The sequence below is a fragment of the Nuphar pumila genome, chromosome 5, assembly GCF_984573655.1.
Source record: "Nuphar pumila chromosome 5, dmNupPumi1.hap1.1, whole genome shotgun sequence".
Taxonomy (NCBI): Eukaryota; Viridiplantae; Streptophyta; class Magnoliopsida; order Nymphaeales; family Nymphaeaceae; genus Nuphar; species Nuphar pumila.
This window is the reverse complement of record NC_143253.1, coordinates 117,403,881-117,417,669: the sequence shown is the minus strand read 5'-3', so window position 1 is coordinate 117,417,669 and position 13,789 is coordinate 117,403,881. Positions and strand designations below refer to the sequence as shown.

Here is a 13,789-nt window from a genome sequence, read left to right as displayed (position 1 = left end):
CACGTCTGTTTCAGTCGTGTGATATGCTGAGGTTGATAATGAAGACCACCGTGAATGCACAGTGGTTGATATTTATTTTGCAATAGCAGTCAATCTAACAATGAAATGAATTCGGAAAAAGAAACAAGTGGATACGAAAACGATAAATCGAAAATGCTGAAAAGGGACTGCTGAAAAGGTAATCAGAAAACTCAGAAAAACCAAAAGCTGCGGTGATCCAATCTTCTTTGTTCGCACACAACCCTAGACTAGGCCTTTTAAAGGCTGTAGGTGGACCCGGGTCTCGGACTCGGATGGGACCCAGAGCATTCTTCATGCTGTTGTTGGGTCTGTGACGTCTAGGATGTTTCGAACCTGCTCTGCATCATTCTCCCCTGGTTGGGAAGAAGCCGATTCTGACGACTTATTGTCACCACAATATGCATATAGATCAAATACACCTTCAATAGCGGCCCTTTGTATATAAGATCTTGGTGGTTCCAAATACTTGAATCCAGGAAGGGGTCCACAAGAGCATTTTGATGCTCTGGTGAGAATCCCCTTAGGCCTTCTCAAAACATCTCAATGTCAGGATGCTCCTCATGATATCCACCAGCATAATGTGCAGTTGAGTATAAGTCATCAACATCCATACCATCAAGTGATCCTGAAATAAGGAGCTGGAGTTCATGCTCCTTGAATATCTCTATCCAATTTGGCTGTATGAGTTGTTGTAAATCTTGTCCACCTGGAAGGAGCTCCTCTTCAGTTTGCTTACCGTACTTATTATTTACGACTGCGAAATACAACCCTAACTCAGAAATGTCGCCTTTATAATCCTTTAAGAAAAGGAGGTGCTGGTACCATTCTGGGTCCAAAGAAGGCAAGTCATTGAGGTAGTTATGCTTCTGCTTCAACTTGCTCAAGAAGAAAGTCACAAATGGTATTTTGACAAGAATACCCTTGAACATTGCCTTTCCAAGGACAGTTCCAAGAAACCGGAAGTACTGGAGGTGTTGTTCATGTATCATTCCTGAGGCAGGGTTTGGATATAACATGTGATCAGAGGTTTCCTTAAATAGGCCATATTGCACATCAAGCACAGCTCTGGTTATGTTTTCCATAAAATCCTTACAAACCTCTGTTAAAAATAAAATTGTATCCAAATACCCAATAAGGGTATTTTTGCCTTTTATCATATAGTACAGTCCACTAGGGACTGAAATGTAATTTAACATTATAATAAATAAATAAACTGTCATACAACTTAGGCACAACAGTTAAAAATATGATTGTTGTGCACAATAGTCAAAATATGACTGTTGGGCACAACAGTCAAAAATATGACTATTGTGCACAACAGTCATAATAATGACTGTTGGAAGGCAGTCCAAAGAGCTGGACTGCCTCCCATGTGTTGGAGTGAGGCTCTATAAATAGAGCCTCACTCCCTTGTTGTTCCTCAATGCTTTTAGAAGCATTTGAGGGTTTTCTCTAGAGTTTTTTCCCATCTTATAGGCTTGTATGCCTCTTGTGCTGTTTGGTATTTTTATCTCTTTTGAGATTGTATTTGGTCCATTAGTGACCATCTTTAAGTGAGTTTATTAAAGCCCTTTGTTGGCATTGTGTTTGTTTTCCTATTGTACCTTGTTTCATTACATGGTATTAGAGCGAGGTTCTTGAAAGAAGGAGAATCTCGTGAAGGAAGTGTTATTCGATCATTGATCATTCCCTATCTTCTCTAGTCTAAACTCAAGTATTCATTATGGGAGAAAGAGAGTTCGCCACCGTCATCACCTACAAACTCAATGAAAACAACTACTTGATGTGGGCGACGGCTATGGAGAATCATATCAAAGGAAAAAAATTGTGGGGTTTTGTTAGTGGTTCTACTAGTGAACCACAACTCAAATTGACTAGAAGAGAAGAAGATCAAGTCAAAGCCTTGTCCGAAGAAGAAAAAGAAAAAGCCTTGGAAGAATTCCAAAATAAATTGGAAGATTGGGAGGCAAGCAATGCACAAATACTCTCATGGTTTATGAATACCATGGAGTTCAAGATCGCCACCAATATCATCAAATTCAAGAAGGCATGTGACACATGGAGCTTTCTAAGAAGTACTTTTATCCAAAAGGATATGGCTAGACCTTATTATCTTCAAGATAAGGTACGTAATTCAAAACAAGGAGATAAAAGTGTAAGAGATTTTTACGGTATTTTATCTCCTATTTGTGATGAATTAGCCATGTTGCAACCAAAATGGGAAGGTTCAGCTATTGATATGAGAAGGACCCAAATCGAAAGAGAAAATCTTTTCTCCTTTCTTTATGGCCTTCGACCGGAATTTGAGCAAGTAAGATCTTCATTACTTCATAGGACCACTTCTCCTTCTATAAGTGAGGCCCTTGCTCAAATTTGTCAAGAAGAGACAAGACTTGGAATGCACAAGTCTAATGATGAGGTCCTTGCCATGGCAAGGCCCGGAAATTTTGTGAAAACATATAAACCACCTCACTTTGAGAAGTTCAATGGAGGACACAATGGAGGAGGATACAAAGGAAAAATTATTTGTCATCATTGTAAGGAACCCAGACATATAAGACCGGAATGTCCCAAATTTAAAAAGGTGGCCACCTTAAGTGAAGAACCTCAAGAATCAAGAAAAGGGGGCAGCTTCAATGAATTAAATCTTGCTCAAATAGCAGAAGCCGTCTCACAACTTCTTAAGGCTGCACCTTCTACATCCGGAGCTGCCATCTCTTCCTCGTCTCCTCCAGGTAAGACCTCTTGGATTCTAGACTCAGGTGCTTCTTTCCACATGACTCATAATGAGTCTCTATTATCTGATTGCACTAAATCATATTTTTCATGTGTGTCAACTGCCGATGGTACCTCTTTAAAAGTCAAAAGCTTAGGAAACCTTGATGATATTTCAAAAAAATTCTTTGTTCCAAAAGTGAGAGTCATTCCCAAACTGGATTTGAATCTTTTTTCGGTCTCTCAAATTGTTGACTATGGTTGTAAAGTATTCTTCTCATCTAAGGTGTGTTGGGTGCAGGATCTCCAGTCAGGGAAGCTGATTGGGCAAGGCCATAGACGAGGAGACCTTTACTACATGGATTTCCTGTGTTTACCAAAATACTCGTTTTGTAATCATGTCAAAGACATTAATATAGATCTTTGGCATAAAAGATTAGGACACCCAAGTATATCCAAATTATCTTTTTTTCCATTTTTGGAAAAATTTTGTAAAGATAAAAATTTTGTATGTGAAGATTGTATACTTGGAAAAACTGCAAATGATACCTTTTGGGTCTAGAACCTCTGTGACACATAAAATTTTTGAATTAGTGTATTCGAATGTGTGGGGTCCCGCCCCTGTTATGTCAAAAGGTGGTTATTCGTACTATGTTACATTTATAGATGATTTTAGTAGACATACTTGGATTTACTTTCTAAAACTCAAATCCGAAGTTTTTTCATGTTTTAAAAACTTCATAATCTAGTTAAAAATCAATTTAAAACAAATATTAAAGTCTTCCGCTCCGACTCTGGGGGAGAGTTTCTTTCAATTGAATTTCAATTATATCTAAAAAATCATGGAATTGTGCATCAAAAATCATGCCCTAGGACACCTCAACAAAATGGGATTTCTGAAAGAAAACATCGTCGTATCATTGAAACTACTAGAACCCTACTTATTTCAAAAGAAATTCCAAAGCAATTTTGGGCTGAAGTTGCCCTAACCGCAGTCTATCTGATAAATAGAATGCCTTCTCAAACTTTGGAAAACAAGTCTCCTATTGAAAAACTCTTTAAAATTTCTCCTGATTTAAAAAGGCTAAGGGTATTTGGTTGTAAATGCTTCGTGCTTCTTGAAAAATATAGCAAACTCTCTCCTAAAGCCATAAAATGTGTCTTTCTTGGTTATGCTGATAATAAAAAAGGATATCGATGTTATGATAAAACAAATGATAAACTCTATATTTCTAGAAATGTTACCTTTCTAGAAAATGACAGTGGATTTGATTTTGAAGTTCCTAAGAAAGAATCCGAGTATGCTTTCTTATTTGATTTGTTACCCAATAAAGGTATTAATAATGATATTGAAACCTTCGAGTCCATTAATGACTCAAGTAGTGAACCATCTCAAGATCTTCTTCAATACTCTAGACGAAATACTGGGGAGCATCCATGTGCCCTTGACAGATATAATCAATTAACAAATACTGAAGAAACTAGTGTTAGAAGGTCAGAACGAACACATAGGCCTCCAAGCTATGTCACAGGGACTCGGCAAAGCAGGTGCCGCACCCGCGTCGACGCGACTCGACGCGGGTGCGCGTGCGGGTGCGGCACCGGGTGCGGTCAACGCACCCAGGGTCATTTTGATACATTTTTTTGATTTTTTTTTTTTAGTTTGCCCTATGAAATGGTACAAGGGTGATTCTTTGGACAAATCAGAGGTGCCAGAAAAATGCAAAGGGTGTTTTGGAAGGGGTGTTGTTTTAGAGTTGATACCTGGGGATTTGAAGGCAATAGGAAAAGGTTGCAGAGTCATTGTTGCAGTAGCTCCTGCTGCAACTGCACCACCGGGGACATTGTATAAATCGCTCAACCTGCCCTCACTGTTATAAAAGGTGGGGCTGTTGTCACAACGGGAGAAGGGAGGCATCCTAAAGGGGAACGCGTCGGTGCGAGACAACTTTTGAGGCGTCGGACTAATACCTTCCCTCTCTTCATCTCTCCTTTGAAGCCACCAACCTAAAGGGAATCATTCACGGCCAAGGCTGTTGCTGCTGCGCCTGCAAAGCTCCCTGCTGTGCCTGCGCTACTACTGCCCGTCTCTGATGCGCAACCAATCTCCCCCCCATGCTTCCAACATTCGGCCTTTGGGACAAATTAGTAAAGCTAACGTTGCTGCCCCTTATTACTTCAAATCACATCACATTAACCCTTTACATGTCTCGAGTGTTGCACCCAACCAGGGTTGGGGACTCTAACCAAAGTTCCTTCACGTGATGCACTAACTAATTGCCCCCAACTAGTCTCCCCTCCACTTCCAGAAGGAAAAAGCGCAAAACACAAAATCCCCTCCACTTCACGTGATGCACTGACATTTATTATATGTCATAAAGAACTGACATATCTTATTATATGTCATAAAGAAATCTAAAAATGTAAAAGTAGAAAAGATGGCTGGAGGCGGTACAATCCCTATTGTGGGTAATAAGATATAGAACGGCCTTGCCCAGGACCCGCGTCGGGGGAACCCGGACCCCTTATATATATATATATATATTTAAAAATTTTTTTTTTTTTGCCGCACCCCCGCACCCGGGTTTTTTGGAAGTGCCGAATCCCCGCACCCGCACCCGTACCCGCACCCGCACCCGCACCCGCACCCGCACCCGCACCCATGTGACTTAGCCTCCAAGTAGGTTTGTCTCATATGAATCCTTCTTACCAAACTACAGGGCATGTCTTCTAGCCATTCATTCTTATCATGAACCATCCAATTATAACGAGGCCAAAAATATAAACGAATGGGTTGAAGCCATGAAAATTGAATTAGATGCATTACACAAGGCTCACACTTAGGCAATTCAACCTCTTCCTATCGGAAAGAAGACAATAGGGTGTAGATGGGTGTTTAAAATTAAAACAAAAAGTGACGGGTCTCTTGAGAGATATAAAGCAAGACTTGTTGCAAAAGGATATTCTCAAGAATATGGTATAGATTATGAAGAAACCTTTGCCCCAGTAACTCGTATGACTACAGTTAGAACTCTAGTTGCTATAGCATCCATTCGAAAATGGTCGATATATCAGTTAGATGTTAAAAATGCATTTTTGAACGAAAACTTAAATAAAGAAGTATATATGGATCCTCCCCCTGGTCTGTCTATTGAAAAAGGCATGGTCCTTCGTCTTCAAAAAGCCCTATACGGGCTTAAACAAGCCCCTAAAGCATGATATGATCGGTTCAGTGGTACGATATTAAAACTTGGATTTAAATCTTGTTACACTGACACTGCTCTTTTTGTGAGATCTACAGGTACCTCATTGATCATTCTTCTTTTGTATGTTGATGATATGATCATGACAGAGAATGATTAAAAGAAAATTGAAGATATTAAAATTTTGCTTAAAAAATCTTTTGATATGACTGATCTTGGTTTTTTGAGATACTTTTTAGGAATTGAAGTAGCCTACTCACCAAGAGGATATATTTGATCTCAAATCAAGTTTGCAGCTGATATTATTGAGCGTTCAGGAATCACGGACACAAAATATGCTGATACTCCTGAAGTAATAAATGCGAAAATGCGAGCTGAAGATGGAGTATTATTAGATGATCCAACCCCTTATCGACAACTTATTGGATCGTTGATGTACCTGTCCATTACAAGGCCAGATATTGCGCATGCCGTACATTCTGCAAGTCAATTTCAACATGCGCCCACAACTGTCCACATGAGTGCAGTATTAAAAATAGTTCGATATATCAAGAAAACTATATCTAAAGGACTATTCTTATCCTCTTCCTCATCTTTAAGTCTTATTTCTTACACTTATTCTGATTGGGGAGGAGATCCCAATAACCGTCACTCAACTACTGGCTTTTGTGTATTTTTAGGTGATTCTATCATTTCTTGTCGATGCAAAAAACAACAGAAAGTGTCTTTATCCTCTACGGAAGCTGAGTACAGGGCAATGACTACCACAACCACTGAAGTTGTGTGGATGAGAGCACTACTTTCCGATATGGGTGTTGATGTCTCAGAACCTTCAAAGCTATGCTGTGATAATAAAAGTGCCATCTATATAGCCAACAATCACACATTTCACGAGCGAACAAAACACATTGAGATGGATTGTCACTATGTTCGCGAAGAATATTTGAAAGGGACCATTACATTGCCATATGTCCAGTCCGAATTTCAGATTGCAGACTTCTTCACCAAAGCTCTTCCACTACCTCAATTTTTGTATCTTCTTAGCAAACTTTCGGTGATTTCCCCATAAGTTTGAGGAGTAGTGTTAAAAATAAAATTGTATCCAAATACCTAATAAGGGTATTTTTGTCTTTTATCATATAGTACAGTCCACTAGGGACTGAAATGTAATTTAACATTATAATAAATAAATAAACTGTCATACAACTTAGGCACAACAGTCATATTTATGACTGTTGTGCACAACAGTCAAAAATATGACTGTTGTGCACAACAGTCAAAATATGACTGTTGGAAGGCAGTCCAAAGAGCTGAACTGCCTCCCATGTGTTGGAGTGAGGCTTTACTCCCTTGTTATTCCTCAATGCTTTTAGAAGCATTTGAGGGTTTTCTCTAGAGTTTTTTCCCATCTTATAGGCTTGTATGCCTCTTGTGCTGTTTGGTATTTTTATCTCTTTTGAGATTGTATTTGGTCCATTAGTGACCAACCTTAAGTGAGTTTATTAAAGCCCTTTGTTGGCATTGTGTTTGTTTCCCTATTGTTCTATTGTACCTTGTTTCATTACAACCTCTCCTCCAACTATGTCAGCCTCATTGACTCTCAATTCATTGACAAATGTCACCCGGATCATTCCCTTAAGATCCTTTTCAGACAACAGGCTCAACTGACTAAATGCATCTTCAACAATTCGATCACGTCTTATTCTAAATCGATGTCTAGTGAAAATGGCATGAGCCCCATTTGATTGCCATATAGCTCCCAACTGTGAAGTGTAAATTCTGACTTTGCTCGTAAATGGCACCAGAAAAGGAGATTGCTTTAATATGTTGTTGGCTCTCGTGTTTTCACTTAGAACTTGAGGAAAGAAATTTTTGCTGACTGCTTCGTGAGCATGAAAGTCACCAGATGATATAAACTGCTGCCTTCTATTCCAATCTTGCAATTGTGCCAAAAGCTCAGATGTCACAATACTAACTCTTTGGTCAATAAATTCAATCGAAAGCCGCTTGTGACTGGAAAGATTCGCAGTAGATTTCTGTCCTATAGAGTTCTTTATAGGAACCACCCACAGGAGATGCCACAAAGCCTCCTTCAAAATGATTATTAAGGTCTTGACATCCTGCAGAGTCAATGGTTTCTGCTGTTCATAAAACTCTTCGTTGTCTATTATCATCAGCATGTGCCTTGTGACCTGTTCAGGGCTTCGATCTCTATCACCCTGTGGCTGGCGCTCTGGGCGCATCGGCTCATGCTGTACCAGTACTGTTGCTGCTGGAGGCGGTCTCAGTCGGTTCCGAGCAGGAGGAGGAACTGGTTGAAATCGTTGCTGAGGATCTGGTGGGGGAGGTGGTCCCAACAAAGGGGGATAGACTGGGTATGTAATAGAGTTAGGGTTTGGATTTGGATGATAGGTTAGGGTTTGGGTTCAGATAATAGTTTGGAGTTGGATGTGGATAGGGTATAGAGGTTGGATTTTGGATTGTAATAGGGGTCTGGATTTGGGTAGAATAATGGGTTCGGATTTGAGTTGGATTTGGATTTGGGTTTGGGTAGGGGTTTTGGATTTGGTGTTGATTGTAATTTGAATTTGAACCCGATTGGTTTTGGATCGGGTGTGACCCTAAAGTAATCGTCGGACCCAGATTTGGATAGGTTGGATCTGGGATCGAGTTGAGGGGGGTAAAAGGCTTGGTTTGAACTCGATCCACGATCCATATGATTATGGGTCTGGTTTTGACCCGACTCAAAGTAAAACGGGAGCTCCGTCCGAGTCCGATGCAGGCCTGGGTTGATCTCGGATCTTATGCTAGGGTCAAAACGGTTGGGTTGGACTAGATCCGGGACAAACCCCGAACTGGGCCCAACTGGGTAGGTTGGACGAAGGGGTTCGAGGCTAGGACCCGATCCCGGGGACCCAAAGGGCGGTCCCCGGGACCCGGGTCTGGGCCCCGCTACACCTAGTTCTGGGCCGGACCCTCTCGGGTTCAGACCCATCCACAAGGGTCCGTGACCCCCTACGCGCTGGTGGGCTGCAACAGCGCCCCCGCACGCAATCTCGGGAAATTGGGCCTGATCAACCCCCAGCTTGGCCGACGCTGCGTTGCCAACACCTTGACCCTGGGCCACGCTCGGACCCGGCAGACCGGGTTGGGCCTGCGGACCTGGGGTCGTGGCTCGAGGTCGGGCCTGTTCATTCACTCCATAGCTGGAGTGTCCGTCAGCGAACACTGGGTTCGGCTGGACGACCCTCACTCCGGAATCGATAACTGCGAGCATGCTTGGGTGAGAAAAGGGTACCTATTGCGAGAGGTTGCCGTGACCCGCATCCCTGTGCGGGGCCTCCTCAACGCCCTTTCGTCGCGCCGCACACTGGAACGTCAACTAGGCTAGACCGGTGGCTGCGGGATCCACAGGGTTAATCGCACGCTCGCCTGACTGGTTCATTTGCATTGCATGCACATCCACCGATGATTCAAGAACGACCATTTGCGCCTCGATCCCATCTACGTGTTTCGACAGACCGGCTACCTCCTTGTCTAGGCGTAGCAGATCTTCCTGGACCGTTGTCAACACGTCCTTCATCCGCATCATCGGATCTTCATTGCCGGTATCCTCTCTTGCCTTCCCACTCGTAGGATCGTCCCTCGCTTCTTGCGACATGCCGTTGACCAAGGAAGCGGGGCTGGGCTCAAATACCATTTTGATGCAGTGGGGGGACCATGGTGCACGCGACGCAACGTGGGTGGCTTGCAACAACGCACATTGGTGCTGAAGAAAGGGATTCACAGCTGTTTCAGTCGTGTGATATGCTGAGGTTGATAATGAAGACCACCGTGAATGCACAGTGGTTGATATTTATTTTGCAATGGCAGCCAATCTAACAATGAAATGAATTCAGAAAAAGAAACAAGTGGATACGAAAACGATAAATCAAAAATGCTGAAAAGGGACTGCTGAAAAGGTAATCAGAAAACTCAGAAAAACCAAAAGCTGCGGTGATCCAATCTTCTCTGTTTGCACGCAACCCTAGACTGGGCCTTTTAAAGGCTATAGGTGGACCCGGGTCTCAGGTCCGGTCTGGGACCCGGATGGGACCCAAAGCATTCTTCATGCTGCTGTTGGGTCTATGACGTTCCGGACCTGCTCTGCATTAAGAAGAGAGAGAGAGAGAGAGAGAGAGAGAGAGAGAGAGAGAGAGAGAGAGAGAGAGAGAGAGAGAGAGAGAGAGACCTTGTTGGAAGGGGTCGTGTGCCTCACTGTTGTATTGCTGCCCAGTGAGTAAAGGAGGATGAGAGCATTGAGGAAGGAAGTGACTCGAAAGGGGGTGGGGTTGTGAAAACTTTCCCTAACACCCTCTTTACCCTTTTCCTTGGGTCTCTCTCTCTCTCTCTTCTTTTCTCTTTTCCAACTTTTGAAATACCTGACTCAAGAGGCAGCCAGGCGTTACCTGAGTCTGACCCATGTCTGAATCAGGCCTAGATCTGATCCAGGTCAGCTTCAGACCTAATTCTGATCCAAACCTTGTTCTGATCCAGGTCTAAATCAGGCCTTGGTCTGATCCAGGTCTGATTCGGACCTGAGACTAACACAGCTCTGAATCATGCCTGGGTATAAATGACCTGGATCTGTTTAGATCCAGGACTGATTCAGGCTTGTATCAAAGCAACCCATATTTGGACTAGACCTGGATCTGTTTTGGTCCAGGTCTGAGTCAGACATGGATCAAACTCAAGACTGATTTTATATATATATATATATATATATATATATATATATATAGAGAGAGAGAGAGAGAGAGAGAGAGAGAGAGTGCTGCTCCCTGTTTCGTTAAGTCACCGCCAAACCTGGTTTTGATCCAGACCCAAACTCTTTCTTCTCTCTCTCTCTCTCTCTATATATATATATATATATATATATATATATAGAGAGAGAGAGAGAGAGAGAGAGAGAGAGCCATGTCCCCGTACCCTCATTTTTTAAAATTTCCATGTCATACCCATACCCAGGTGACATAGCATCAATGTCATCAGTACCATCACCATATTTTATTGGTGGATTTGTGGAGCCAAGTGTACAACACTTGATAGGCTTTCTTTCTTGTGAATTCAATTATCGTCAAGATCAAATCATCATCATTTTTGTTAGGGCCATCATAAGCACACACATGACACACACACACACACACACACACACACACACACACACACACACACACACACATATATATATATAGTCATTTGTTTGTTTGTTTGTTTGCTTCATTTATATGCTTATATCCCTTAATTCTTGATTTTTGGAAATTGTTGTTTGTATAACCTGTAGCTGTGCCATATCCCATTCTATTTTTGAAAACCCTATAAATCCTTACCCAGACGAGCAATGACTAGTAAGGGGAGCAAATGAGCCAAGTGAACACAAAATAGAATAGCTAGTGATTCACCCTGTGTTAGAGTGCATCCTAGATAGAATAGCTACACCTAAAAATCTAGTGATTCGCCCTGTATTAAAGTGCATCCTACGATAGAATAGCTACACCTGCCGTGTACTTGTTTCTGGGGGAATGTTATCAGATTTTGTGATTGTATGTGTTGTATTGTAAGCTATCACATGCTACATTCTGTAATTGTTATTGACTCCTTAATTGCTTGTCAATTATGATCATAGTCCTAGATATCAGCAATATTTTCAAAATATCGAGATATTATCGCTGTATTTTCAGCAAACGGTATTATAGGTAAAAAAATATCATGATATTTTGAAAATATTGCGATATTATCAATTATTGTTACTGTTTTTCTTTTGCATTTTTTTACTTATTTCTTTTATTATATATGTATTTTATTATCTAGACATGATATTTTCTTACTTATTTTTGTTATTTTTATATATTTTTATGTTTTTAAGCTCCGAGACTTATCACCAAACCTATAATATCATGAGAAATAGCCTGTCCGAGATATAGCTGATACTGATATTTGTGACTATGGTTATGATTCACAAACAGAGGGCATTCAGGGTTCAGTAATATTTAGGAATTTAGGAAATTGATTACTACAAATTATGGTTTTGGAAGTGTCTCAATTGTTGGTTTGTGAAAAGGATGGATCATATGCTACATTGTGTAATTGCTATAGATTCGTCCTTGAATGCTCATCAGTTATGATTCACAAACAGGGGGCGTTCAGGGTGCAGTAATATTTGAGAATGATTCACATATTATGGTTGTAGAAATGTATCAATCCTTGTTTGTTAAAAGGGCAGATCATCCGCTTCTGTACTGGTCACTTTCATGAATGTACAATATAGAGGAAAATAAGGGATGCATACATTAACTAAGATGGTTGACTGGGGGAAATAAATCATCTTTAGATGAATTGGACCAAGTAAACAGTGACCATTCATCTTGTTAATGTTTAATCTCTACAAATAGCTGGGCATTGCTTATTTTCATAAGCGGTTGATTGTTTAATTAAGGCTGCTCAGATGTAAGGATGAATGTTGGCATCTTTTGCTGTAGACATTTTGTTACATTATAAACTGTAGGCATCATGTTTTTCTAATGTAAAATTTGACATTTGGTAAATTTTGTCTGCCTTTCTTTTCCATCCGTGCATGTTTGCGAGTGCAATGATTTTTGAAGTTAGCTGAACCAATTCCTTTGTCGCAAGCATTTTGTTGTTAGGAGCTGCTGTAGTTTGTCATTTCCTACTTTTGAGAGACTTTCTGCTTAACAATCACATAGATTTTACTTTAATGACTACAAGGTTGAACAAGATGACCTTGAACCTTTATGGGCATATTTGCCAGATTATGGCTAGAGCCCTAGCAAATAGGTTTCCATTTACTAAGTGCTATACCAGTGCACTAGAAGTTTTCCTTGTGTGATTGACAGTCCTAATGGAAGTGCTCTATGTTTGCAGGTCCTTGTGAGTGCTATATATGTAATCAGTCCTGTGGACATTCTTCCGGAAGGTGTACCTTTAATTCCAGTAATTGTTCATGCCCTTTTGTTTTGTGAAAATGTTGAATCTTAAGAAGCATTTTGCTTTCGTACAGGGATCCTGGGTATAATAGGTCTGCTTGATGACTGCCTCATCATTTTGATTGTTTTCCTTCATCTCTGTGGCATGTACCGCTCAGCACTTGTTTTACGGCATGGAGGCACATGAGCTCCTGTTATTGTGGGATATCAGATGCCTCCTGTACAGTATTAGCAATCGGGTAAGCTTATACATGTATCTCTCCGTGAAAAGTTGGAAAGCAACATCATCTCATTTTGCTCAAACTTTTAAGAAAAAAGGCTATAATAAAATCTTCAGTCTTTTAGTATTCAATTTCAGTACTTGTTCATTATTGAAATAGATTGTTATTTCTTACCTCTATTAATTAAGTCATTCTTCTATAATTAGTGTATAATTTTTAATGAGAACAAACCAACTTCATTAATAAAAATCATAGAGTTTGAGAACATATGCAAATGAATATAAATAAATTAAAAAGTGGAGCAACTCTGTCCTTAAGTGAAACTGTCAAGCAGTCGTGTAGCCCTTATAGTAATAAGTTTTCTTATTAGGTCTCAGAGGCTGTGAAAAATATATAAGGGAATCAGAATCATAGATCCTGTGTACGAGTCCTCTAATGAATCAAATAAGTAAAAAAACATAAATAAGATTGATCTAATATTTTAGAGGGATGCAATTATGTTATCATTGCAAAATTTTATTTTTGCAAGTCAAACTGACCTTTGAAAAACAACAACAAACAACAACAACTACGCCTTCATCCCAAAACAATTGGGGTCAGCGATATGAACCAAAAAAGAAAATCGGTCTTTCACATGAATCCTTCT

At 40.6% G+C, this 13,789-nt stretch overlaps 1 protein-coding gene and 1 pseudogene across 2 annotated transcripts in view; one reads left to right on the top strand and one right to left on the bottom strand.

Moving 5' to 3' along the window:
* The window catches only part of LOC149838311 (uncharacterized), a 69,244-nt gene that overhangs the window by 30,661 nt on the left and 24,794 nt on the right, over positions 1-13,789 (top strand). Inside the window, exons 4-5 of one of the 2 annotated variants that reach the window (XM_090006513.1) lie at positions 12,861-12,912; positions 12,997-13,161. In XM_090006513.1, the coding sequence (XP_089862639.1) occupies positions 12,861-12,912; positions 12,997-13,109 (165 nt within the window). In that variant the 3' untranslated portion in view covers positions 13,110-13,161. Of the gene's footprint in view, positions 1-12,860; positions 12,930-12,996; positions 13,162-13,789 lie in introns of both variants that reach the window. The other variant, XM_090006512.1, reaches the window with a different exon arrangement.
* On the bottom strand, positions 313-8,182 carry LOC149838312 (E3 ubiquitin-protein ligase UPL6 pseudogene; annotated as a pseudogene).